At 37.6% G+C, this 24,188-nt stretch overlaps 1 protein-coding gene across 1 annotated transcript; it reads right to left on the bottom strand.

Moving 5' to 3' along the window:
* Positions 1 to 3,394: 3,394 nt before the first annotated feature.
* Positions 3,395 to 24,132, bottom strand: LOC127933589 (cysteine-rich protein 2-like). Its single transcript, XM_052530660.1, has 8 exons — positions 23,990 to 24,132; positions 14,065 to 14,159; positions 8,440 to 8,497; positions 7,655 to 7,789; positions 7,338 to 7,406; positions 7,137 to 7,231; positions 4,873 to 4,930; positions 3,395 to 4,625 (listed from the first exon to the last, which is right to left on the bottom strand). The coding sequence occupies exons 1-8, from the start codon at positions 24,030 to 24,032 to the stop codon at positions 4,558 to 4,560; spliced, it is 621 nt and encodes a 206-aa protein (XP_052386620.1). The 5' UTR covers positions 24,033 to 24,132; the 3' UTR covers positions 3,395 to 4,557.
* Between the last annotated feature and the right edge of the window lie 56 nt (positions 24,133 to 24,188).

The raw sequence follows: 24,188 nt of genomic DNA, 5'->3' as shown, positions 1-24,188 counted from the left end.
AAAATGTCATGGTGATACAACTGTCGTCATACCATAACCATAATGAAAAAAATAAATAAAATAAAAAATCATTTCCTAATAATTCCTGCAGATTCTCATGAATGTGTGTCAAAGTCCGTTTAAGTTGTAAATGTCATGTGGTGCAACCTTAAATAATAATTAAAAAAAAATCATGGGGCCCCGCACATAACATGCAAGAAAAAATTTATAAATCATGTGCACGATTTACTAATTAGTTCCCTGAATGTACTAAAACATGCACACGATTACTATTTCATTCCCTCGATTTGCTAAAGCGTGCGCACAATTTACTAATTCGTTCTCTCGATTTATAAGATTTAGCAAACTGAGGCAACCAATTAGTAAATCATGCGCACAATTTATAAACCGAAGGAATGAAATTATAAATCGTGCACACGATTTAGCCTTCTATTTTTTCCTGCATGCCATGTGCGGGGCTCCGCACAATAAAAACATAAAAGATGATATTTTACTCTGCAAAAGTTTTTCTTTAAATGATACTGTAAAAATTTTGGTAAATAAAATAGAATATTCTTTACAAATTTAGATTTCTAATGTTCTTTCTACTTGCGTATCATTTTTTACGTTAAATTCAATGTGTTATTTGTCGATTCTTTGTAATTATTATAAATAAATGGTTATATCTTTCTGTGGAGAAGCTGAATGAAGTCACCCAGAGCGCTACAATAAAAACACTGGTCTACTAAAAATCATATCTTATCATTCAATTCATTCCGTGACTCCGGTAAATGCTTTACAGGAATCTGTGAAACAATTCAATTCACTGGGGACGACCTCACTCAACCCTGAGATGACATGATAAGTACTTTTGACACCAAATTTGGTTCTAGATATAATTAAATGACCTAATCAGACTCCACATTCCACTGTCCCTTTATTTCAGTGGCGGTCATCTAGTGGATAAATCTATGGGCTTTTCAATTTGTAGGAAAATCCCTGTAAGACTAAACAAACACTTTATTCACAGTATGATGAAAGACAATATTAAGAATAGGTGCAATTTTTGTGAGTGTGTTTTTTTTTACGCTTTTATGCCCAGTGCTGCCCATAGGTCTGGCCTTTAACTCTGGGCAACGTGATGATGATATGTAAACCTTCCTGACAACAGCCCAACTGATCCAAGTTGAGAAATATAAAGCACAGCAGAAATTAGCCATCCGGTGGATCCATTTATACATTTCCACAGAACTAGGAGGAAATTGCAGCATTCTTGGATTAAAGTTAAGCAAAACATCATTTAAATGTACAATAATAAATAGACAGTACGTCAAGTACATGTTCTTTTTAACTCTAGTTCAAGCTTGCTTTATCTAACTAGACTGTTTTGCAAGTTTACTCATTCTGTGGGTATATGCAGTGGCCCCTGAAAGTATCTGGACACACTTAAAAATGTAGGAGTTGAATTGCATTAGATAACAAAACTGGCAAACTGGTAGAAATCTAGTTCTTAGCCATTACTTTTAATCAATATATGAAGTTTCGCTTAAGGTTTCAGAGAATGTTACCAGAACAACCTTCATTATTGTCTTTTAAATCCTTTTTGTCCGTGTTTGTTAGTGCCTGACATTTGAATATACATTTCATAACGAAATTTGAACACACCTGCGATATTTCACCTATATGACAGCATTCAGAGATATTGTATAAAAGTTGTTTACGTGAATGAATTGCGTTTCACTTTTATGGGTACGTCATTAGCTTTAAAAGGTGATTCTTTCATGGCATTGAATGATGGTGGTGGTGTAATCTATAGACAGAAATGCCATAGCTCAGTGACAAGATTTAAAAGAGTGCGAGTTTGACAGTCACCGCTGTAAACACACTGAAAACGAATGTAGAGTTATCACGCCATCATAAATCTTCTATTCTACGTCTTTGATTTGTTTGCAGAGGTTATCCGCTCGCCTGTTTGCACTGGGCTTGTACAGTCACACTCTTTTTTTTTGTCCTAGAAAATGCTTAGAAAATAAAATGTGCTCTGAATTGTTTTTACAAACAGAATTTCCTTTTAAAACATGATTTCTGTGAAAGACCGTGACCCAGGGTGGCACACATTGAATTGTGGGTTTCTGAAGCAGACGGCCCACCATTGCTAACACATCACAGGACACATTTCCAGCTGTTTTGAGCTAGCTGTGTTGTAAACATCTGACGAAAAATCCAGTAAAGCTCTCCTTCCTGTCAGATGGGAAATGTTTCGATCTGTGGTATGAGGGTGATGTCATTGTTTGGGGAAACTTCAAGAAAACTGGCTTCTCTGAAGATGCTTTAATACACAGTATGCTACAATTCATGAAGGTAATACCTGCCAATACTGTCATACTGTAACATATTGCTGGAGTGATACACACAGCAGGCGTTTCACTTTAGAGCTGTTGATTTATATCAGCTGTGTCTAGACCTGTGCCTAAACTGCTCTAACTCGGTTTGTACCCAGAAAACACAGAGTGTTCCTCTAACGTTAGTTTTTGGTTGCTGTTTGGTTAATTTTTTGAGAACCAAAGAATAACATTCCAGGAAGTTTTAGGTTTTAACCTTTTGCAAGCATAAAATATTACTCCCAGAATGTCACGGTGTGGTTATTTTATTTTATTTTTTTCATTTTAAATAACCTAGAAAATAACCTTAAAAAAACACACAAAAATAGAGAATGTTCCCTAATGGTTATTTAGGTAATTATTTTTCAACCATAAAATGGAATTCCCAGAAAGTTGCAAGGTGGTTATTTTTTAAAAACATAAAAATAACTTACACAGAACGGTCCCTAATGGTTATTTTTAGGGCTATTATCTTGCAATCATAAAATTCCCAGAATGGTGGATTTTTTTTTTTTCAGTAAGAAAACATACGTGTATAAACTATGATTTAAGGCAACGTTAAAAAAGGAAATCTTAATGAATAACTTGAATAGCTCGATACACAGACAAAACTGAGCAGACCTAATTTGACTGAACGCAACCTTAACTGGAGATCAAGAGATGTTTTCTCCAACGCTTTGAGAACTCTGATCACATGAGTAATCCCAAGACAAGCTTTCATTTTTAATTGGAGAAAAAAACTATTACACAAAAGCATTTTGTGATCAAAGCACACAAGCAGGCTCTGTCGGGCGCATTATTCCAGTGAATGTTCAGTCCTCTTGCTGTGGTTAAGTGCAACATGAAGATCATGACATAACCAAATGATTACCGGAAAACAGTAACAATTCCAGTGCATTCAATTCTATCTGCGATCAATTAACCTTGACTACCTTATTGTTCGCATCTTGTTATAGCATGTTTTATTAAAGCAGTCACATTCAGATGGACTTAAGTAAAAAAAAAAAACTTAAAATAAATTCCAAGATCAGGGAAAGGCTTTACGTAAACTTTAATAAGGGATTAAACATACAGAAGCAGCAGCACTTGAGATACAGACTCTGCATAAGTTCTCAAAATAACAAAGGCCTGATACAGAAAAACAAACAAAAAACAAATGCACATTCATAAAGAATGTAGTCGAATTTACTACAAATGGGAAACATAATACTTCAGTTTCAACACACTGAGAAACTGGGGTTTGATGAAAATATTCACATCACAAACAATATAAAAGCTTAAGTTTTCCTTAAGTTTCCATGCATTATGAAACTATACTAAATTGGCATCAGAAATATTAGCTGCAGCTACTTGGTCACCAAGCACCAATCACATACACCCCTGTTCCCATCTGTCCCTGTGGACTTCAATCTGGAAGACCTCGATTAGCTGGTTGAGGTTTACCTAATTAGAGCTGGAGTTAAACTCTGCAGGACAGTGGACCTTGAGAGTAGGCTCTGTCCTCCCCTAACAAAAATAAGAGCTTGGCCATATTACCTTACATACATCCTGCAGACCTCCTCTTAAAATGTTAAAACATAGGAATGTTACCATATGGCCAAAAAGTCAATCTGGGTTAGGGAATATTTTTCTGATTTATGATGATGTGCTCCTCTAAGGCGAGGTTCATCTCTCTGTCAGCAGGCATTTCAAACATCCTGGCTCCTCGTCATTAAACACAGCTCCCTCAATAGACTTCTATTGTTTTATCTGCTACTAGAATACACATTACACAAACATCTTTCTGTACATGCAGTAGTGTGGAAGTAGGGATCTTGTTTTTTTAGGAGCCACAATACAGCGTTTTAATGATTATACAAACAAAGACCCTTTAATCAATTAAATAAATACCTTTAAATTAATCATAGCGAAAATAAGAAATGATTGTATTAACCAGTTCAAATGTTCCTGTTGGAGACAGCTGGGATTGGGGTAGAGGACCATCAAGTGGACCCATAAGAAGAGCCCAGGGGACTGTCAGTGGTGCAGTTGGAGCTCAAGGCAATGGCTGTAGTATGTGCCGTCACTTTCTGCAGAAAGATCCAAGCTGGCACATGTCCTCCGTGATCAGACAAAGAGTGGGGCATATGTGAAAGTGTGTGAGATACTGGTAGTGGCTGTTATTATAGTGAAGTTGGGCTTCCCAAGGACTGAAAAATCAAGGCAGAGCCTCTGTGTTGGGCTCCTTGTCATAGATGTAGCTGCCAACACCCCCAGTGTTTACACCTACAAATCCAAGAGAGACTGGGTTATTAACGAATTAAACAAGTTATTTAACTGGGACATATCAGGTTTTCAGCACACATTATTAAATTATGATATAAAGAAAGCAGGAGAATATATAAAAGATGTATAATTGCATGTATATTAATCTTCACTCTAAATAATGAACTACAGCACTAATTTGAAAAGGTCATATAATTTTCAGAAAATTAAGCAATGGCTCCCCCTTGAGTTGAAACTCTCACAGTACCTTTTGGGCCGAAGAGGACTGCATAACATGGTTTATGGCAGTAGGGCTGACCATTGTGCTACAACACATAAAACACATTTTAGGGTAAATTCATGTACTTTCATTGTAATGTTTTTGTTAATACCTTTAGTTTTTTAAGACCTGCACATCAACACACACACACACACACACACACATACATTATATATATATATATATATATATATATATATATATATATATATATATATATATATATATATATATATATATATATATGACACACACACACTGGCTACTTTATTAGGTACACCTTGCTAGTACCAGGTTGGACCCCCTTTTGCCTTCAGAACTGCCTTAATTATTTGTGGCAGATTAAACAAGGTGTTGGAAACATTCCTCAGAGATTTTGGTACATATTGACATGATTGCATCACACAGTTGCTGCAGATTTGTCGGCTGCACATCCATGATGCGAATCTCCCGTTCCACCTCATCCCAAAGCTGCTCTATCAGACTGAGATCTGGTGACTGTGGAGGCCATTTGAGTAAAGTGAACTCATCATCATGTTCAAGAAACCAGCCTGAGATGATTTGAGCTTTGTGACATGGTGCATTATCCTGCTGGAAGTAGTCATTAAGAAGATGGTTACACTGTAGTCATAAAGGAACGGACATGGTCAGGAATAGTTCTCAGGTAGGCTGTGGTGTTTAAACAATGCTCAATTGGTACTAAGGGGCTCAAAGTGTGCCAAGAAAATGTCCCCCACACCATTACACCACCACAACCAGCCTGAACCACTGAGACAAGGCAGGATGGATCCATGCTTTCATGTTTTCATCTGAATGTCGCAGGAGAAATTGAGACTAGGCCAGGCAATGTTTTTCCAATCTTCTGTTGTCCAAATTTGGGTGAGCCTGTGTGAATTGTAGTCTCTGTTTCCTGTTCTTTGCTGACAGGAGCGGCACCCAGAGTGGTCTTCTGCTGCTGTAGCCCATCTGCTTCAGGGTTCAATGTGTTGTGCGTTCAGAGATGGTATTCTGCATTCCTTGGTTGTAACGAGTGGTTATTTGAGTTACTGTTGACTTTCTATCGTCTCTAACCAGTCTGCCCAGTCTCCTCTGACATCAACAAGGCATTTTCGTCCACACAACTGCTGCCCATTAGATAGTTTCTCTTTTTCGGACCATTCTCTGTAAATCCTAGAGATGGTTGAGCATGAAAATCCCAGTAGATCAGAAATGTTTTAAATACTCAGACCAACCCATCTGGCACCAACAACCATTCCACGTTTAGAGTCACTTAAATCCTCTTTCTTCCTCATTTTGATGCTCGGTTTGAACCTCAGCAAGTCATCTTCACCACATCTAGATGGCTAAATGCATTGAGTTGCTGTCATGTGCTGATTAGCAATTTGTGTTACCAAGCAATTGAACAGGTGTACGTAATACAGTGGCCGGTGAGTGTATGTATATATAGGCTACTACAATAATATTAAATGTTAAAAAGTGGTAATATTCTTTTGGTTTAATTTAAAGGTGCAGTGTGTAAATTCTAGCGGCACCTAGTGGTGAGGTTGTGAACCAGTCCCCCTGCTCACCCCTCCCTTTAGAGAATCTATGGTGGTCGACACAAGTCAAGATGTCATCGGTAAAGACAGCAGAGAGATATGAGATTTCTTTACAAAGGTATATTAAGGAATTAGATTTACTTAATTATAAAAAATAATCAATGTTATTGTACTTGTTATTCATTGTGTCCGTGCTGTATTTGTAAGAACAACAAAGTGACGAAACGCGCTTTGTAGAGCAGTTTGTCCATTTAGGGCTACTGTAGAAACATGGTGGCGACTTCCATGTAAGGGGACCCGCGGTGTTTGTAGATATAGTGTTATATTGCTCAATCTAAGGTAATAAAAACATAACGGTTCATTAAGTAAGGCCCACATCTAAAACATAGTTATGTATATTATATTGCATTTCTGTAAATAGATAGTTGTAAATATTACATTTTGCATCTTTAATTTAATTATCACAAGTCATATTGAGATTTCAATTTATTTTGATTAATACAGCCATATTCAAAAAAGGAAATATATAAAAATAAAAACCCTGTGAACTGTAATTTAAGACTTAATTTCCAGGAAATTGATTTATAACCTATTAATGCTTTTTAATTATCCACAGATGCACCGCAGGTTATTCAAGAAATTCAAAATATGACATTCTTTTACAAGAAAAGAATCAATAAAAAAATAGTCATGGCATCTTAATCTTCCTCTTACCTCTGCGTGGCTGCCTGCTGCCAGGGTCTTACTACATCTCTCACAACGCAGGCATGGACGATGCCAGTCCTTCCCCAGTGATGTCACCTTCTCAGCTGCCATAAGTAAGCAACAGGACATCTCATTATGCTAGTACTAAAGCATTTCCCATCATTAAAATCCAAGCCACGGTATGAAATGTTACGATAGAGAGAGGCATACCAAAATAGACCTTCTTGTTGCATCTTGGACACAAGTTGGCTTCCCCAGAGAAGGTTGTGATGCTTCCAGCTGAAGTGAAAGATGCATGCACTTCACAATCCAAATAAACACTGCAGTTTGTCATACGTCTTATTTCAAAACATTAGGACACAATGATTTGTAGCTAAAGGAAGATGCACACAAACTACAACCTTTATGTTGTGGCCTTAGGCTGACACACAACGATTCAGCGCTAGCTGTTGTCGACAGTAATACACACTCAGTCTGTTTTAGATCAGAATAAGTCAGTTGCTGTTGATCTCTGCTGCTGTCTGTACCTTTAGATGGCGGCCTTGAAAAAGCTTGGACCCGTTTCTCCTGAGGTTTTGGTGCAGAGTCCACGTTGGATGCAGGTGGGGAGGAGTTGACAGGAGCCTCATACACATATGAGCCTGCACCCCCAATGTTCACGCCTACAAGTTAAACAAGGTTTCATGAAAATATCCCACTATCATACAACATTCACAATAAGAAATGTTTTAAATTACATTTGTTCATTCATTAAAATCATTTCAGTATCATAAACAAGCAATACATTTACCACATTTATTAAATCTAATTTAATGTTGATCTCTGCTGACACTAATATATTTTACCATGTAAACCTGCAGCATTATTGTACCATATACATTTACAAATTAACAATAGCATATAAATGAACAATAACCTACATCAATAACACTGAACCTTACTGTAAAGTGTTGCCAGTGATTTCTTCCTTAAAACAAGAATGTTCATAATGCTCAGAAGAGGGCACTCTTTAATTGTTCAACAACTAATATATATATATATATATATATATATATATATATATATATATATATATATATATATATATATATATATATATATATATATGTACACACACACACACACACACACACATACACTCTTCATGCACTAAATGTACAAAAGTGCAAAATCTCTGTCAAATCAATCATTTCATAACACAACATATTGTACATATATACAGTAAATGGCCAGAGATTACAAGTTAGTTCCATGTCACTGTTGTTGTCACATGATTTCAACTAGAAATGCTAAGTGTGTTATCTCATCTCACCTTTTGGCCCAAAGAGGGCAGCATAGCATGGCTTGTGGCAATACGGTTTCCCATCATGCTGTGAGGATGTAAAAAAAGAAGAAAAAAACATGGTCATTCCAGGCTTATATTTCATCATTTAAAGACTCTACGAGTCAATGAGTCTGCACTTGTTGGTCTAAGTTTGCAATTTAATTTGCTGCTTGTAGACCATCCTAAACGTATAAACGACACAGACGGTTATCTTGGCGTCCCCTCCCTGATAATACTCACAGCAGTAATAAGGATATGTTCTATGTTGATAGAAAATGACTTCTCATCTATGTTGATAGAAGATGACACCAAGAGTGTTCTATGTGTGTCTGTGTGCCTTGAGTTTATCTGTGCGTGTACATGGAAGGACTTGGAAGAAAGAACATATTTCAGTGGCAGTTGTTCCCAGAGCCCTTTGGTCAGGGCCATGGTGGGAAAAGGTTGCCATGGGAACCGTCAGACGGCAGCTGTGTGACCGTTACAGCTGCGCAGGACAGGATGAAGGAACGGAAGCGGCTGAGAACTGTGGCCTCATGCCATTACAAAAGAATGCTAGGGGGAAAAAAATTGTTTAATGAGCCCCACATTCCAACAAAGACTAGCAGACTCCTTCCTGCCTCAATTCCAATGACCGGAAAACTTGATGATGATGATGCAAGAAGTCAGTACTTCTAAAAAAAGGCATAAAAAGCCACAGTAGTTAGTTGAGTTAAAGTGTTAGCTCAACTAGACCACTACGGAGGAAATTTGAGGAACCTTGGAGGACCAACACTCCTAAGTTAAGCTTTCCTGTAGCTCAAACAGTGGAGCATGGTGCAAGCAACTTTTGGTCAACTTTACAGTTTTTTTTTTTTATACTTCAGGTCCTACAGCGGAATCTGAAATGTATGGTCAAGGAAATCTACTTGCTTTGTTATGAAGTTTCTCAAAGATTAAATGCCATGAACCTCTCAAATGTACCAAATCCAAATACTAGTTCTTCTGTGGAACTGGTAACTAAAGTGTTGACAGTTCAGTCACCCAATAGAAATAGAAACCTTTAATCCCTGCAGATGCCATTACTTCAATGTTTCAATGACTGGAGGTCGTCAGATCACTATATTGTTAGTTAGTTTGCTGGGAGGCATTCTTACTTGACTGCAGTATCCAATAGTATTACAGTTGCAATCAAAATTATTCAACCCCCTTGACGTGCAAGACAATTTGCTGTGGAGGATAACATTTTATGAAATCAATTTAACAAAGGCATCACTTAAGTATTAGAGAAAGTTTGTTAATACACTTTTGAGTGATTCTGAGAATGGAACATTGATGAATCATGATAAAATTTGAATTGGCTCTAAACATTCATGTTCAAAATTATTCAACCCCCTTTGGGCAGAATCTTTTATTCTTTAAAATCTCCGAATAAACTCTGTCTGTAAGTGTTTAGAAGCTTCTGTCACCTCTCTACTACGGTCTTGGCCCATTCCACGCCTGAAAAAGCTTTCAAATCACTGATAATCTTTGGTTTTCACATTGCCACTGCTTTCTTCAAATTCAACCAGATATTTGAAATGAGAATTAAGCCTGGAGACTGAACAGTTCACTCAAGTACATTCCGTGACTGATCCCTGAACCAAGCAGTAGTAGATTTGGATGTGTACTTTGGTATGACTGTCCTGCAGGAAAGTCCATTGATCATCAGCTTCAGTCTTTGCACCAAAGGCATCACAATTCTTGTCAAAATGGCCTGACACTTTAAAGAATCCATGATGTCCTTCATACAGTCATGATTTCCACTTCCTTCTACAGTTAAGAAACCCCATAACAGGACTGATCCACCACCAAGTTTGAGGATGGAGATGGTGTTCTTCTGCTCATGAGCTTTTGGGTCCAAAAAGTTCCAGTTTGGTCACATCACTCCATATAACATTCCTCCAGAGCTCCACAAGTCTACACAAATGAATTTTATCAAGTTCAAGTTGTCCTTTGTTCTTCTTGACCAAGAGTGGTATTCTACAAGATATCTCAACATAAAGGCAATACTTGTCTAGTGATCTTCTCACACACTGCTTTGAAATGGTTTTCCTCCTTTCATTGGGTCATCTTGCAAGTCTTTGGCTTAACATTGCAGAATTTTCTTAGTTGCTCGGATTAAACATTTTATGATATTGTGCTTTTTCTTCCACAACCTCAAAGGTTTTCTGGTAAAACAGACTTTAAGCTAAGGAATAAAGCTGAGAGCTGTGTCTCTAGGAACTTTCAATGTCTTGGAAATCTTCATATAGCCTTAGCCTTTCTAAAGTAATACAATATTTATTCTCTTTAGCTTTTGTGAGATCTCTGTTGACATTTTTGCTACTCAACTTCAACACATGCATGGGCTAACTGTATGTGTAACGGCTCAAGCTAATTCTGTTTTTAGTTTTTAGCTAATAGAGTTTCTAAAAGCTTAATTGTGTTTTGAGACTGTTTTATTCCCCACCATGCAAATAAGTGATTTAAAAACAGCAATGTTGAATAGGGGTTGAATAATTATGACCTAGCAGTATTATTAAAAAATCTTATAACTCAAATATATTACATTATATATTGACAATATCACTTTTAATATGCCAGTGAACTGTTATAGATAGAATTTTTATTTTATCCTGGATCTTCAGAAAAGCTTGTATTTGTAAAGTACTAGAGTCTCTAGGGGGTTGAGTAATTTTGATTGCAACTGTAGGCAGCAGATAACTCAAGCTTTACTATCTGTAGTCTCACTGGTAATGACCACATAGAGTCGCTCTACATTGGCAAGTGGTGATCAATGGTTTCGGGTTTCTTGTCAGTTTAGCTCACCCACTTCTGAGTACTTTTTTGTGGGACATGGCTGTCAGTTGCACGCCCGTTGTCTGTGGGAAATTGCCAATCAAAATCAGATCTTATTTATTTTTTTGAGAAATCTCTTGGCATATTGTGTGCAATATACATCAGTGAAAAGTCTGTGGGTGTGATGTCTATGCCAGATACAAAGTTTAGTCCATCAGCTCCCATTACATTTCTCAACGGTCATATAGAGCAGCATACAAGCCCACACTTTTCCCAGAGCCTCTCACATTCTGGTAACTGAATCCAAACTCTCTTCATTCTGCATCTTTTTAACATGGCTATTCCCATAAACCCTCTCACTTTACCCTGCCAGAATCCTCAGAGGACACTAAGGGATTATCATCTTATCCACAGGGCGAGTTCTTGTTCAGTCAATGGTCTTGAAGAAAAACTTGCTGCACCCTTCTTCACTTTAGCCCATCCTCATTCCTGTACTGTGTAACACCCAACAGAAATCTCCCCATAGATTTAGGCTTATGTGAGCAGTGAAGGTGCTAATATACTTACACACAGATTACAGAGAGAACTCCTTCTATTTGTGACTCTCTTCCTGGAGTAAATGCAACACTCAGGTGTTTCCTTCTCTTACTCTTATTTGGAATACAGGCTCAAGGCAACATGATGACTGATGATAATGATTCCCTTTGGCTATAAAACATCACTGCTCTGTCCTTTGCCCTCTACTGCCATTACGATCTAGACACAGTCGTGAGTCGTCACTGTGTTATGTAATAGGATGCTGGAAAGGACATAGAGAATTTCATTTGGCTTGCCTTGCAGTCATGCATAGGGACACTCTGGATGTACAAAGCTGGCCAGCAAGCTTTTAACAAACCACCGAAGACACAAGTATCAAGAGACACGATTACACACAGCTATCCAAAAGAGATAAGGTGGGGAAATACTTGTTGTAACATGCTGTAGGTATTGAAATGTTCAGTTGGCTTCTGTATTTTCATATACAGGTGCTGGTCATATAATTAGAATATCATTAAAAAAAGTTGATTTATTTCACTAATTCCATTCACAGACTGATATATTGCAAATGTTTATTTATTTTAATTTTGATGTTTATAACTGACAACTAAAGAAAATTCCTAATTCAGTATCTCAGAAAATCTGAATATTGTGAAAAGGTTCAATATTGAAGACACCTGGTGCCACACTCTAATCATCTAATTACCTCAAAACACCTGCAAAGCCTTTAAATGGTCTCTCAGTCTAGTTCTGTAGACTACACAATCATGGGGAAGATTGCTGACTTGACAGTTGTCCAAAAGACGATCATTGACACCTTGCACAAGGAGGGCAAGACACAAAAGGTAATTGCAAAAGAGGCTGGCTGTTCAAAGAGCTCTGTGTCCAAGCACATTAATAGAGAGGCGAAGGGAAGGAAAAGATGTGGTAGATAAAAAAAGTGTACAAGTAATAGGGATAACCACACCCTGGAGAGGATTGTGAACAAAACCCATTCAAAAATGTGGGGAAGATTCACAAAGAGTGGACTGCAGCTGGAGTCAGCGCTTCAAGAACCACTACAGACAGACGTATGCAAGACATGGGTTTCAGCTTCGCATTCCTTGGGTCAAGCCACTGTTGAACAACAGACAGCGTCAAAAGAGTCTCGCTTCAAAAAGGACTGGACTGCTGCTGAGTGGTCCACAGATATGTTCTCTGATGAAAGTAAATTTTGCATTTCCTTTGGAAATCAGGGTCCCAGAGTCTGGAGGAAGAGAGGAGAGGCACACAATCGACGTTGCTTGAGATTCAGTGTAAAGTTTCTACAGTCAGTGTCAGTGATTTTGCGGTGCCATGTCTTCTGCTGGTGTTGGTCCACTGTGTTTTCTGAGGTCCAGGGTCAACACAGCCGTATACCAGGAAGTTTTAGAGCACTTCATGCTTCCTGCTGCTGACCAACTTTATGGAGATGCAGATTTCATTTTCCGACAGGACTTGGCCCCAGCACACAGTGCCAAAGTTTCCAGTACCTGGTTTAAGGACCATGGTATGTATCCCGGTTCCTAATTGGCCAGCAAACTCGCCTGACCTTAACCCCATAGAAAATCTATGGGGTATTGTGAAGAGGAAGATGCGATATGCAGAAGAGCTGAAGGCCACTATCAGAGCAACCCAGGCTCTCATAACACCTGAGCAGTGCCACAGACTGATCGACTCCATGCAACACAGCATTGCTACAGTAATTCGGGTAAAAGGAGCCCCAACTAAGTATTGAGTGCTGTACATGCTCATACTTTTCATTTTTATACTTTTTAGTTGGCCAAGATTTCTAAAAGATTTCCAAGATTTCCTTTCTTTGTATTGGTCTTAAGTTATAATCTAATTTTCTGAGATACTGAATTTGGGATTTTCCTTAGTTGTCAGTTATCATCATCAAAATTAAAAGACAAACATTTGAAATATATCAGTCGGTGTTTAATGAATGAATATAATATATAAGTTTCACTTTTTGAATGGAATTAATGAAATAAATCAACTTTTTGATTTTGATATTCTAATTACAGTATATGACCAGCACCTGTATCATATTTACCCCTTAAATTGTGTTTATGTCATGCTAGCTCCCAACACTGCCGTCCAACACACATAATGTCACGTAACAGGTTCTGGACTCTTTAAATAGACCACTAATCCTGTGATGGAAACGGACAGCGCCATAAAGTCAATACTGAGCTGTCAGAGTTTAAGTTTCCCCAGATAGACTGCAGAGAGGTAGTGTGTGATCTCTGATTTACTCACCTCAGCATGGCCACCCGCTGTGAGGGTCTTACTGCAGCGCTCACACTTCAGACAGAACTTGTGCCAATCCTTCCCCAGTGATGACACTTTCTCAGCTGGGAGATAAGAGAGAGAATAAAAATAAAAACTATAACATAATGCCACGTTTCCACTGAAATTACCCGGAACAATTGTACCAGGAACTTTTTGCTCCAGGAACTATTTTCCACCCAGACCCATTTCTTTCTGCATTTCCACCGCAGTCTAAAGTAACGGGAAGATGAGGCAAATAGTCTGATGACGTAGGTCTGCACGCGTTTCTCAATACCAAGTACACAAATTTTGAACTTGCATCCTAGGTAGTTCAGACTTTCCGTATTCAACTCGGGAGTGTGATGTCGGCGACGACGCAAATCCAGTAATTCTGCAAACAGCAGCTTACTTGATAACATCAGTCAGCTCGCCTTGACTACTGCAATTTTCCTCACTGTATATTTACAATAAAACAAAATACGATATCAAATACCACTGCCTCCATTCATTTTCATTTAAACATAATAAAAGCCGCAGAAATGTACTTCGTTCAGGGAAATGTGTATATATACAGCCATTACAATGAAACGAAATATATCAATTGCCTCTTTTTTTATTTTAACATAGAGATAAATTGAATACAGACCAAAGATTACCTGTTAGATTTACCCAAAACAAATTATTTTATGTTTAACCACTAAAGAGACATCAGAGCCAGCGGCACATATCAGAAGGTCTAACCGAGGTGGGGCTGCTTTTCGTCGGATAGATGATCACTGAGCCCCCGCTGATCGCGTGGAGCTCATGTCTCCGAAATCGGCAAAACACATTTTTAAATAGGCACTGTCTTTATGAATAAACAACAGATTTGAGTTTTAAACAACTACATTCTTGTCTGAAATACTTTAAATTTACATTTCATGACACAATAACAGTAATATTTTTTAAATTATCCGAAAAAGTGGTAGTTGTAATCACAATGCTGCATGAACTCAACCAATCAGCATGTTTATCACCCAAGTCCTGCCCCTGAAAGTTTCGGAACTTTGAAAAAGTACCACCTCGCCAGCAGGGACTTTCTGAGGGGCATTTCTTTTACCTGTAACTTTATTTAGTTCCTGGTTCCTGCGGTGGAAACACACCGAGTACCAGGCCAAAGTCCCTAGTTCCTGGGTAAAGTTCCTGCAGTGGAAACACTGTTTATTAGTGAGGCATTGCTATTGAATATTTCACCTCACAATTTGAGGTTTAATAATTAGGTTTGTTCAAATCTTTAACTTAATTGATTAACAATATCAACGATGCTTGCCTTAAAATATATAAGAAATTCATATGTAATGCCATAATGTTTATGCAACCTCATATAGATTTTATATTCAAATGGTATACAGTATTTAGCATGATTTGTTTTGGTATTTATGATAGTCTATGGCTGCATCTGAACATGCATCTTAAATACTGTATATTATGCAAAAACTGTATGTGAAAAGAGTAGTATTTCCTAATTCACAGTGTTCATAAAACAGCAGGCGAAAAGTACATGAATGACCTACTACTTCCAATGAGATTATAAAGTTAGCATCAAAAGGACAATTTACTACCTCATGAAGGCTCAGGAGAGGATTTGTGAATGGCAATGAATCAAGGAAACTGTTGCTGGTAGGTCACATAACAATGACAACATATGACAGAGTCTGGATTATGTCCATATACAGTACAGAGTATGCAATTTTAGACACAGTCAATGTCGTATTGTGATGATAATGTGTTGCTGCCCATAGTGGAGCTGCCCATAACCACACCTCAGAATCTTTTATCCACTATATGTGGGTAGGAGCTTTTTATAACTATAGTGTATAAGAATTTAGATGTTACTTTTATGCTGTGAGTTTCCCTTCCACTCATATATTGATGGCTGCAGCCCCTGATAAGTTATGAATGTGCCATGGAAACTTCCTGTCTTGCATTATTTTCAGATTTAGGCTAGCTTCATGTTTCGTGGATGTGTACTGGTTCTAGGCATTTTCATTTTGATAATCAATGTGAGATTATATTACATAAACAGTGAAAAGCATTGGCCTCATTGTGAGTGGTCACAGTGGTCCATTCAATAGCTGAGATGTGTTGACATGAAACACAAGGAAATGCAGTGGCGGGGGCTAATTAGAACCGGACAGCTAAGTGACGACACATAGTACAGAGACCCATTTCTCCATTTCCCCTCCTGTCCCGTTTCTTCAGGAGGGTCCTAGGAGACTTCCCCAGACCTAATATTACTCTTTCCAATTATATACCTCACTCTCAAGACAATAGATAAGTCTGGGCTGCTGGGAAAGCTCTCTCACTATGGAGGAAACACCTTAACTTATCAAAACAGGGCACAATCAGCAAAAGAGAACCGTTTCCTCCTGCTCTCCCCTGCTTCCTAGCATTCCCACCTAGAGAAGTATTGTTTTTGTTTTGCAGCCCTCTTAGTCCGTTTCTCAGGAGGTGTAGGTCAGTACAAGATCTGTAAAAAGTATGATAATCTCTGGGACAAATGTTGAAAAAGTTGGTATAACTTAATCTCAACATTTAATGAAGAAAACTAGTGATATCTATCTGTGCAATACTTGACACCACACTGCAAGTGCACTGTTAGTGGTTGCCAGGAAATTGCAGGGCAGTGTAGTTTGACGCATTGCTAAGTGGTTACTACTAGGGCTGCCCGATATATCTAATGATATGATCATGCGCATCTAGTCAGGAAATCTGGTTCCGAGATTATCGCTAAATCGCCATCATCTGCTTTCAAATGTAGCAGCACTTAATAGACAGAGCCGTAGATCACTGACAAGCTACGTGATATCGCGTTCATTATCGAAGGCAATTCATCTGCGATAATGAATTCAATATCAAATAGCTTGTCAGTGATCTACCCGATTTACTGACTAGATGCGCATGATCATATCGCCCAGCCCTAGTTACTACGATCAATATGATTGCTTACTGGAGTCAAAAAGAGTCCACCCTCAGGTTCTGGTCTATAGAAGTTTTACACAAAAGTATAACATGTACAATAATTTTTTTTCTCATACTATAAAATGTAACCCTATTACTAAACACAAGCCTCATATACAAATGAATTCTAAGCTCACACTGGAGAGAGGGAGAGATCCAGACAGCATAAATCACTGGTATTCCAGCAGGAAGCTAATCCAAGATAAGTGAGATTTCACAGCCAATGGTCCAACTGGGTATAAAGAGAGAGAGCGTCTCCGCAGGGAAGATGGCAATGCCAGCGAGTACTATACAACGGTAAGTGTGTCTACGTGGTGGCTGACGTAGTGCAGATGAACAGAGTTGCCATTAAAAGGGCTTCTGTTGTTGTACAAGTGGTTGCTGGGGGGCCTGTTCAGTTGTTGGTGTAGCTTTGCGTGGGCGGAAGGAATCGCTAATCGCTCATCAAGCTGAATAGACCCCTGGACGACCTCCAGTTATGCTATAACACACATTCTTTTACTACGGCTGAAGGAAATCAGTGTCTTCGGTGGTATACTTACAAGCAGATTTGACCGCAGTCAAAATTGCAAGCCTGGTTTCTGCTTTCCAATTGAAATGGTGCGTCTATAGCAGTATCCTAAAAGCACAGTCATCTCGTATGTCCCTAAGGGAATCCATTCTACCAGAGAGGTAAGAGACGGGAGACAAGAGAGAGCTAAATTAGAGAGTCAGGTTACCTTGGATGCGAGGCATAGAGGCATGAAAGCTGTAATGGACGGTTGTGTAAGACTATATGAGAGGCTCCAGTACCTCCCAGTGTCCGGCTCTAATGAGCACACGCAGAGGTTACAGTGCAACATGTAAACCTGATCGCTCATGAGCACCTTAGTGCTTTGTTTTGAGATACAGAGGTAATCTCTTTAGTCCCGCTGGTCTGTAGAAGTAACATCTCCTGTTAGCCATTAGATCTTGTGTTTTCCCTCAGTTTAACCCACAATTAAATCAAATGAAAACACCAGGTCAACTGATCCGTGAACAACACAGAGGTCTGTTTAATGTGTTTTGGCTGGCATGCAAAGGGAGGGTAAACGAAACCCTCAGCACCTTCACATGAATGAGCTTGTGCCATCTCAGCAGGATAGACACAGATGCAGGTTTGGATGTGGGCTAATGAGACTACACTGTGCAGTCAGCTCTCATTTCGAAAGCAAATCAGTCACAACAACAACAACTCTCTCTACCCAACAAGAGTCATATGAGATTTAATGAAGTCCGCATTAACAAGATTTATCAACCTAATATCATATAAATAAGTCTCTCTGTAAACGTCATCCCCAATATCCTGGGGTTGTTCCAGAATTACAGAGGCGCTCAAAGAGTCTTACTTTACCATGAGAGATGCATCAACATCAATTTCAATTTAATCACTCTTATTACGTTTGTCTAGGCACAACAGATGCATTTATGCTGTGTTTGTAATTGTTCAAGTGTTTTTCTTTAGACGGCGTGGCTTATTATTTTTGAAACCACTGTATAATTGACTCTTCCCTTTTTTTTGTAACCAAGGGCTCATCCCAAGAACATCCCAATGGCATGTACTGTATGTAATTGGCTATATTATGCCACTATTATAGGGGCAGTTGTAATCTAATGGTTAGAGTCGGACTTGCAACTTGAAGGTTGCGAGTTCAATTCTCAGTACCTGCAGGAAATTGAGGAAAAAGAGGTTGTGCAAGATAAAAGATTGTGTAGACCTTTTTGCATTATATATAAGACCAGGAATGTGTATTTAGAAATAAAAAAGTATTTTTTATTTTTCATAAAAAAGTATATCGAATGATTAGTTTAGCACTAAAGAGAAAAAGAGCTTGATAAGGAAGGTCTGTTATATGCTGACCCTGCCTGAGATGTAATCACCAATAAACAGCGCTGGGCCTCAACAACATTTACACAGCTGAACACCCTATGGGCTCCACAGCAGAAATTCACTCTGAAATCTACTTCATGCAAGTTCCTAACAGAATTGGATTCAAAAGATGGGCAAAATGACATGCGCTATATATTTGTCCACTCACTGTGGTTGTACAAATGGGAATCAATTTGAAAGGCAGGGATAGATTTGCTTTAACTTCAGCAACCATTAATTTGGATCCATCTGTTCAGAGCATTACTACAACACTGTTCTCTACCCTGACTGTATCCTCTCATACTGTAAAGCATGCACCCCATCTGGGTCCAACATGGTGCTTCGCTTCGAGTCACTGATTACAGCCTGAGCCGCTAGCCTTGCATCTGAGGGCCTGCAGGCCTTAGCCAAACATGTACGATCACACACAGAGATAAAACAAGGTCAAATGAAGCTTGAATGCACAAATTCATTGCATGTCCTTCCTGGCTCCAATAAGCGTAGAGAAGATTGCTGTGGTTAGTTCCCATGATCCTCAGCTTTTTTAGCTATAAGCAGTACAGATGATCTGCATTCAAATCATGTTCTGGAGCTTTGTTAATGACCCTACACTCTTCTATGATGGCAAACAATGCCTTTCCTTCAAACCCTGCCCACAGCCTTCAACTCCTGAGTGGCAGTTCCTTCTCCAAACAAATCTCAAATGGGCATCTGATTGCATGCTTGGTTTTCCAATTTGCAGTGGCTTGTGAATTTCCTCACAGTAGTGCAGAAAAGCTGGGTGTGGTTTGGGCCATTGCTGCACAGATGTCTGTTTCTTCAGTCTAGTGCAGTTTCCTCTTGATATAAATTAAGCAACCTCATGATTCTCAATCGGCTGAACTGAATGAGAGCTACATGTGCCTGTGTGCTACTGTAGTGCCCATGGCTGTCAGTACAAATCAATGCTGCCTCGTGGAGCTCGAGCTCATTCAGATTCGCTGCAGCCAAAATGCAACTGTACTCATCATCACATTTCGGTGGTAGGGTGAATATCATGAATTCTGTTATGAACAGGTTGGATCACATTGTATTCCAAAATCAAAATTAAGAAATAAGACATTTCTGCTGTAAGATTTTTTGCATTGTAACACTTTCATGACAATTAAACAGATTTCCTCTTCCAATTCTCATTATAGTAATGCAACAAAATATTAATGAACATAATATTAAATGTAAAATATAAATATATAATTTATGTAATTTCAGTGGTTTAATTGTAATCATTTATACCAATTTAAAAAAATAAATGACTCTTTAATATATATATCTAATTTTTACTGTAATACGTTTAAAAAAATTGAGAATCAGCATTGGAAAATAATGTGAAATGCTGATAAGAAAGCATCTGGCTGTATTAATAATGAGAAAATACAATAAAGAATGCAATTCTTAAAAAAAAAAAAAATTATATATATATATATATATATATATATATATATATATATATATATATATATATATATATATATATATATATATATATATATATATATATATATATATATATATGTATGAACAATCTAGAGGGAAAATAGATATAAGTAGCATTAAATACTCGTGTCTCCAGGTGGAGCACATTTATGTAGACAAATGATGCATGTCCGCAGGCTTTCGGGTAGGTCAAATTAGAATAATGTCAGTTTAAAGACTAGTCCCATAAAACACAAGTAATTACACGATGGCCTAGGTCTTGTCTTCTTTCTTGCTAACCTTGCAACAAGGGCAAAAAAAAGAGTTCATGCCTGACAGACAAGGCAAACGGCCTCCAATCCTGACTCCCAGAATTACGCAATGCCCCTAAACAGTAAGCAAAAATGGAAAAAGTGGCATTATGTAACAGATTCTACACAAAGACAGCTTGTGAGGCAGCCATGTGGAAAACCCAGGGTTTTAATGGGTACAAGTAGTAAAAGTAAATGTGATATAAACGTTGAGTAGATGGGGACAGAAAGAGAAAAAGTGAGGGGTGGTATAGACAACTCCCAAATAAAAATATCTGTCTGCCTGTATCTGAAGCCAAAGGATGACATAATGGACATGCCCTCTCACATTTGGATGTGACTGGCATCTAAGAAAGAAAGCATTCCTAACTTCTATTCAAGAATGAATGCAGGCCTTCAAGAGAGAACCATGAAAAAGAGAAAAGAAGAAGAAAAGTGAAAGAAGCAGATTCCTTGTTTTGCCAGATTCTCTCTCATCAATGAGATTTGATACGATGTAAGTGAGCCCTTGTCTGCCATTAATAGGGACAGGTTTTGGATGACATAAATGTTCAAAATTTGTTGTAGCATTTACTTACAATGCTTCCTTTAATTTAAGACATGCATGAATTGCTTACAAAGGTTGTGTTCAAATGTAAAAGTGGACATAATGTAGAAAATATTTTTCAGAGTATTGACTCGAGACTCAAATTTGGATATCCCGACCATTTTGAATAGATGGGAAAAACGGGAAAGTACTGATTCCATGTGAATGTGAGAAATTAAGCTTTTATGCTTCTTCTTGTGTAAGAAAACCACAAGATCTGCTAACAGCTGTTCAATAAATGAACAAAAGTTTCAACCAAAAGTTGGGAAAGTTTCCACTCGATACAGTGGCTTACCACTTAGGTTTGAAACAGGATATAGTCAGAAAGGAATTTACAGGAACACATGCAAGACTCCCACAAACTCAGTTTGGAAATACAATCTGAAGCTAGGTTTGCAACCAAACTATATATATATATATATATATATATATATATATATATATATATATATATATATATATATATATATATATAATTTTTATATTAAATATAAACTTGGAAAGGTAATTTATATTAATAGAAAAATTAGAAGAAAAAAAATATTACAAAATATTAATAATATTAATCATGATTATTTATATTATTTAACAAAGCTTTTTTGCAGATTTTTGCTCATTGTATGTCCAGACCGTGGATCTGGATGCAACATTCAGAGTCAACCTCAAATATTCCACTTGGTGACATTTCCATATTCAGAGGAAACACACTTTGAGGACCAAAAGGGAAGAACCGCACCCCTGCTCTTCCAGAGCTTTTATGGAATGTGTCTTGGCTTCAACGTGAGTCTAATAAAAGCACAGTCACCCACATCCATCTCAAACAACTCTCTCATGACGTAAACCGAGGTCTTGGGTGAAACCCTGAATTGTATTTTCTTCTGCCCTATGGCATCATCGACCAATAAGACTGGCTGTGATGTCAGCAACATGTGCAGTTCCTCCCTTGTGCCCAATAAAATCAACAACAACAACAAAAAAAACAGCTATCATGTCTTATTTACACTTATTTAAGCCTATGAATTTGCATACATAAATGTTGTCCATTGTGAAATCTGGAACCTGAAGCAAAACCAGCTGAAGAACAATCAGAGAACTTTCTAACCACTCACACAGCCATGAAAAGACCTGCAGTTGCTTTTTATATAACAGCACCTCGCTCACACCATCGATTTAAAACCAACCAACAGCTTTATTGGTCGTGTGTTATGGCTGTTCGGTTGACACAGTTTAATACAACATGAATGTACTGAATAATCATCTCAGTTTCCACCACAAAGGCTCTTATGCACTGATGAATAACTTTATGAATATGTGAGCAGGGATGATAAGGTCAAGTGGCAGAGAGGCTATTCAACTGTTGAATGGATTGAGAGGTATATATTGAGCAGACATCAATGCTGCTGGCCTGAAAGTAGAAATAAATGAAAAGAAGAGGTCCTTCGTTCAGTATCTTTCAGTTGCCCAAACATCCATAGAACCACATGCAGTATTAAGAAAACATCCACGTCTATAAAAGCAATAACAATAACTTTCAAGCTTTTATTTTAGTGTTTATAAAAGTAGCCAAGAGAAAAATTGACCCCTTAACTGGTCATATATATATATATATATATTAAAATAACAACAGACAGGACTTAGACAAAACTGTTTGGTATTAATGTTCACAAAAATGGGCAATAAAATTATCTGAATATAAGCTGGGGCTCAGACATCTAAAAGTAAAAAGCTAACATTCAAAGTTTATATTTGCATATTTATTTCTATTTATGGTACTTTAAACAAATACAGTATACAAAACAGGTTGAAAAATTAAAATTGAGTTTTTTTTCCCCGTTTCTTAAATGATTAGAGGCTAAATTTGATATGCAACATTGCATCTGTGCATATAGAGTTTAGAGCCATGATTTATCAGACTTTGCCACATTTTACACAAAACATAATTAAATCTATAAAACTTTTATAGTAAAGAATTTATAAATAAAATGTATACAATAATATACAATTTGAAATGTTTTAAAATATGAAACAGCATTTATAAAATGTATAAATAAATAAAATATATTAACATAGTTTTATACAATGAACTGATATCAGTTCAATATATTGTGGAATAAATATTTAAGAAGATCAAGACCTAAGTGGAACAGGCCAAAAATGAGCAGTTTGGGGGGAATTAAAAATTTGATTTGTTTAAAACTAGCCTAGTTACTTTTCATACTTAATTTACATAATTTATAAAACATATCTAATAAAGTTAGATTTTTTTTTCTCTCACAACGACAAAAACAAAAACAAAAAAAAAAAAACAAACAAAAAAAACAATGTAGGCCTATACCTCTAAGCTTGGCAAAAGTCACAGGAAGCAGGTTTGATGGAATATGCCGCATTTTTTCGTCATCAAGTTCAAGAAATTATTTTGGGGAGTTTTGAGAGAGGTGAGTGCACATAAAATATTTTCTGATTACTGAAGGCGGTGAAGTGAGTGATTTATGCGCAGATAAACTGATTTTACGATCTATCGCAAACTCTCAGTTGTTTAAATGAGTTTTTATCAACACTTGTACAAACATACCATTGCTTTATGCATCGTGTAAGTCAGTCATCATATCAAAACATAACGGTGAGTATATTTTAAATAGAGGTTCAGAATAAACCCGAAACGTAAGAAAAACTTACCAAAATAAACAGTCTTTTCGCATTTAGGGCACTTTGAAGCCATGGTCTCTCAAACTGGATTCTCTCAATCAGCGTCAGGTTTGTCTTCCAGGCGCGCGAGTCGACCAATGGCCGAGAGCTGAGCGCATCCTACTGAAAGCGCCTCGCTGGATTTGCATAGCCCCGCCCACATTCACAGGTCTGCTTGAGGGATTCGCTC

Source organism: Carassius gibelio, chromosome A17 (genome assembly GCF_023724105.1).
Source record: "Carassius gibelio isolate Cgi1373 ecotype wild population from Czech Republic chromosome A17, carGib1.2-hapl.c, whole genome shotgun sequence".
NCBI lineage: Eukaryota > Metazoa > Chordata > Actinopteri > Cypriniformes > Cyprinidae > Carassius > Carassius gibelio.
Note: the sequence above shows the minus strand (reverse complement) of the source record. Positions and strands in the feature narration are given on the sequence as shown.

Excerpts from the sequence above, each read along its gene's own strand:
- LOC127933589 (XM_052530660.1), bottom strand. The coding sequence starts at position 24,032 with ATGGCTTCAAAGTGCCCTAAATGCGAAAAGACTGTTTATTTTG. Across the intron at positions 7,790-8,439 it reads TGCCCTCTTTGGGCCAAAAG|GCGTGAACATTGGGGGTGCA; the intron begins GTGAGATGAGAT and ends TTTAACTTGTAG. Across the intron at positions 7,407-7,654 it reads TTCAAGGCCGCCATCTAAAG|CTGGAAGCATCACAACCTTC; the intron begins GTACAGACAGCA and ends CTTTCACTTCAG.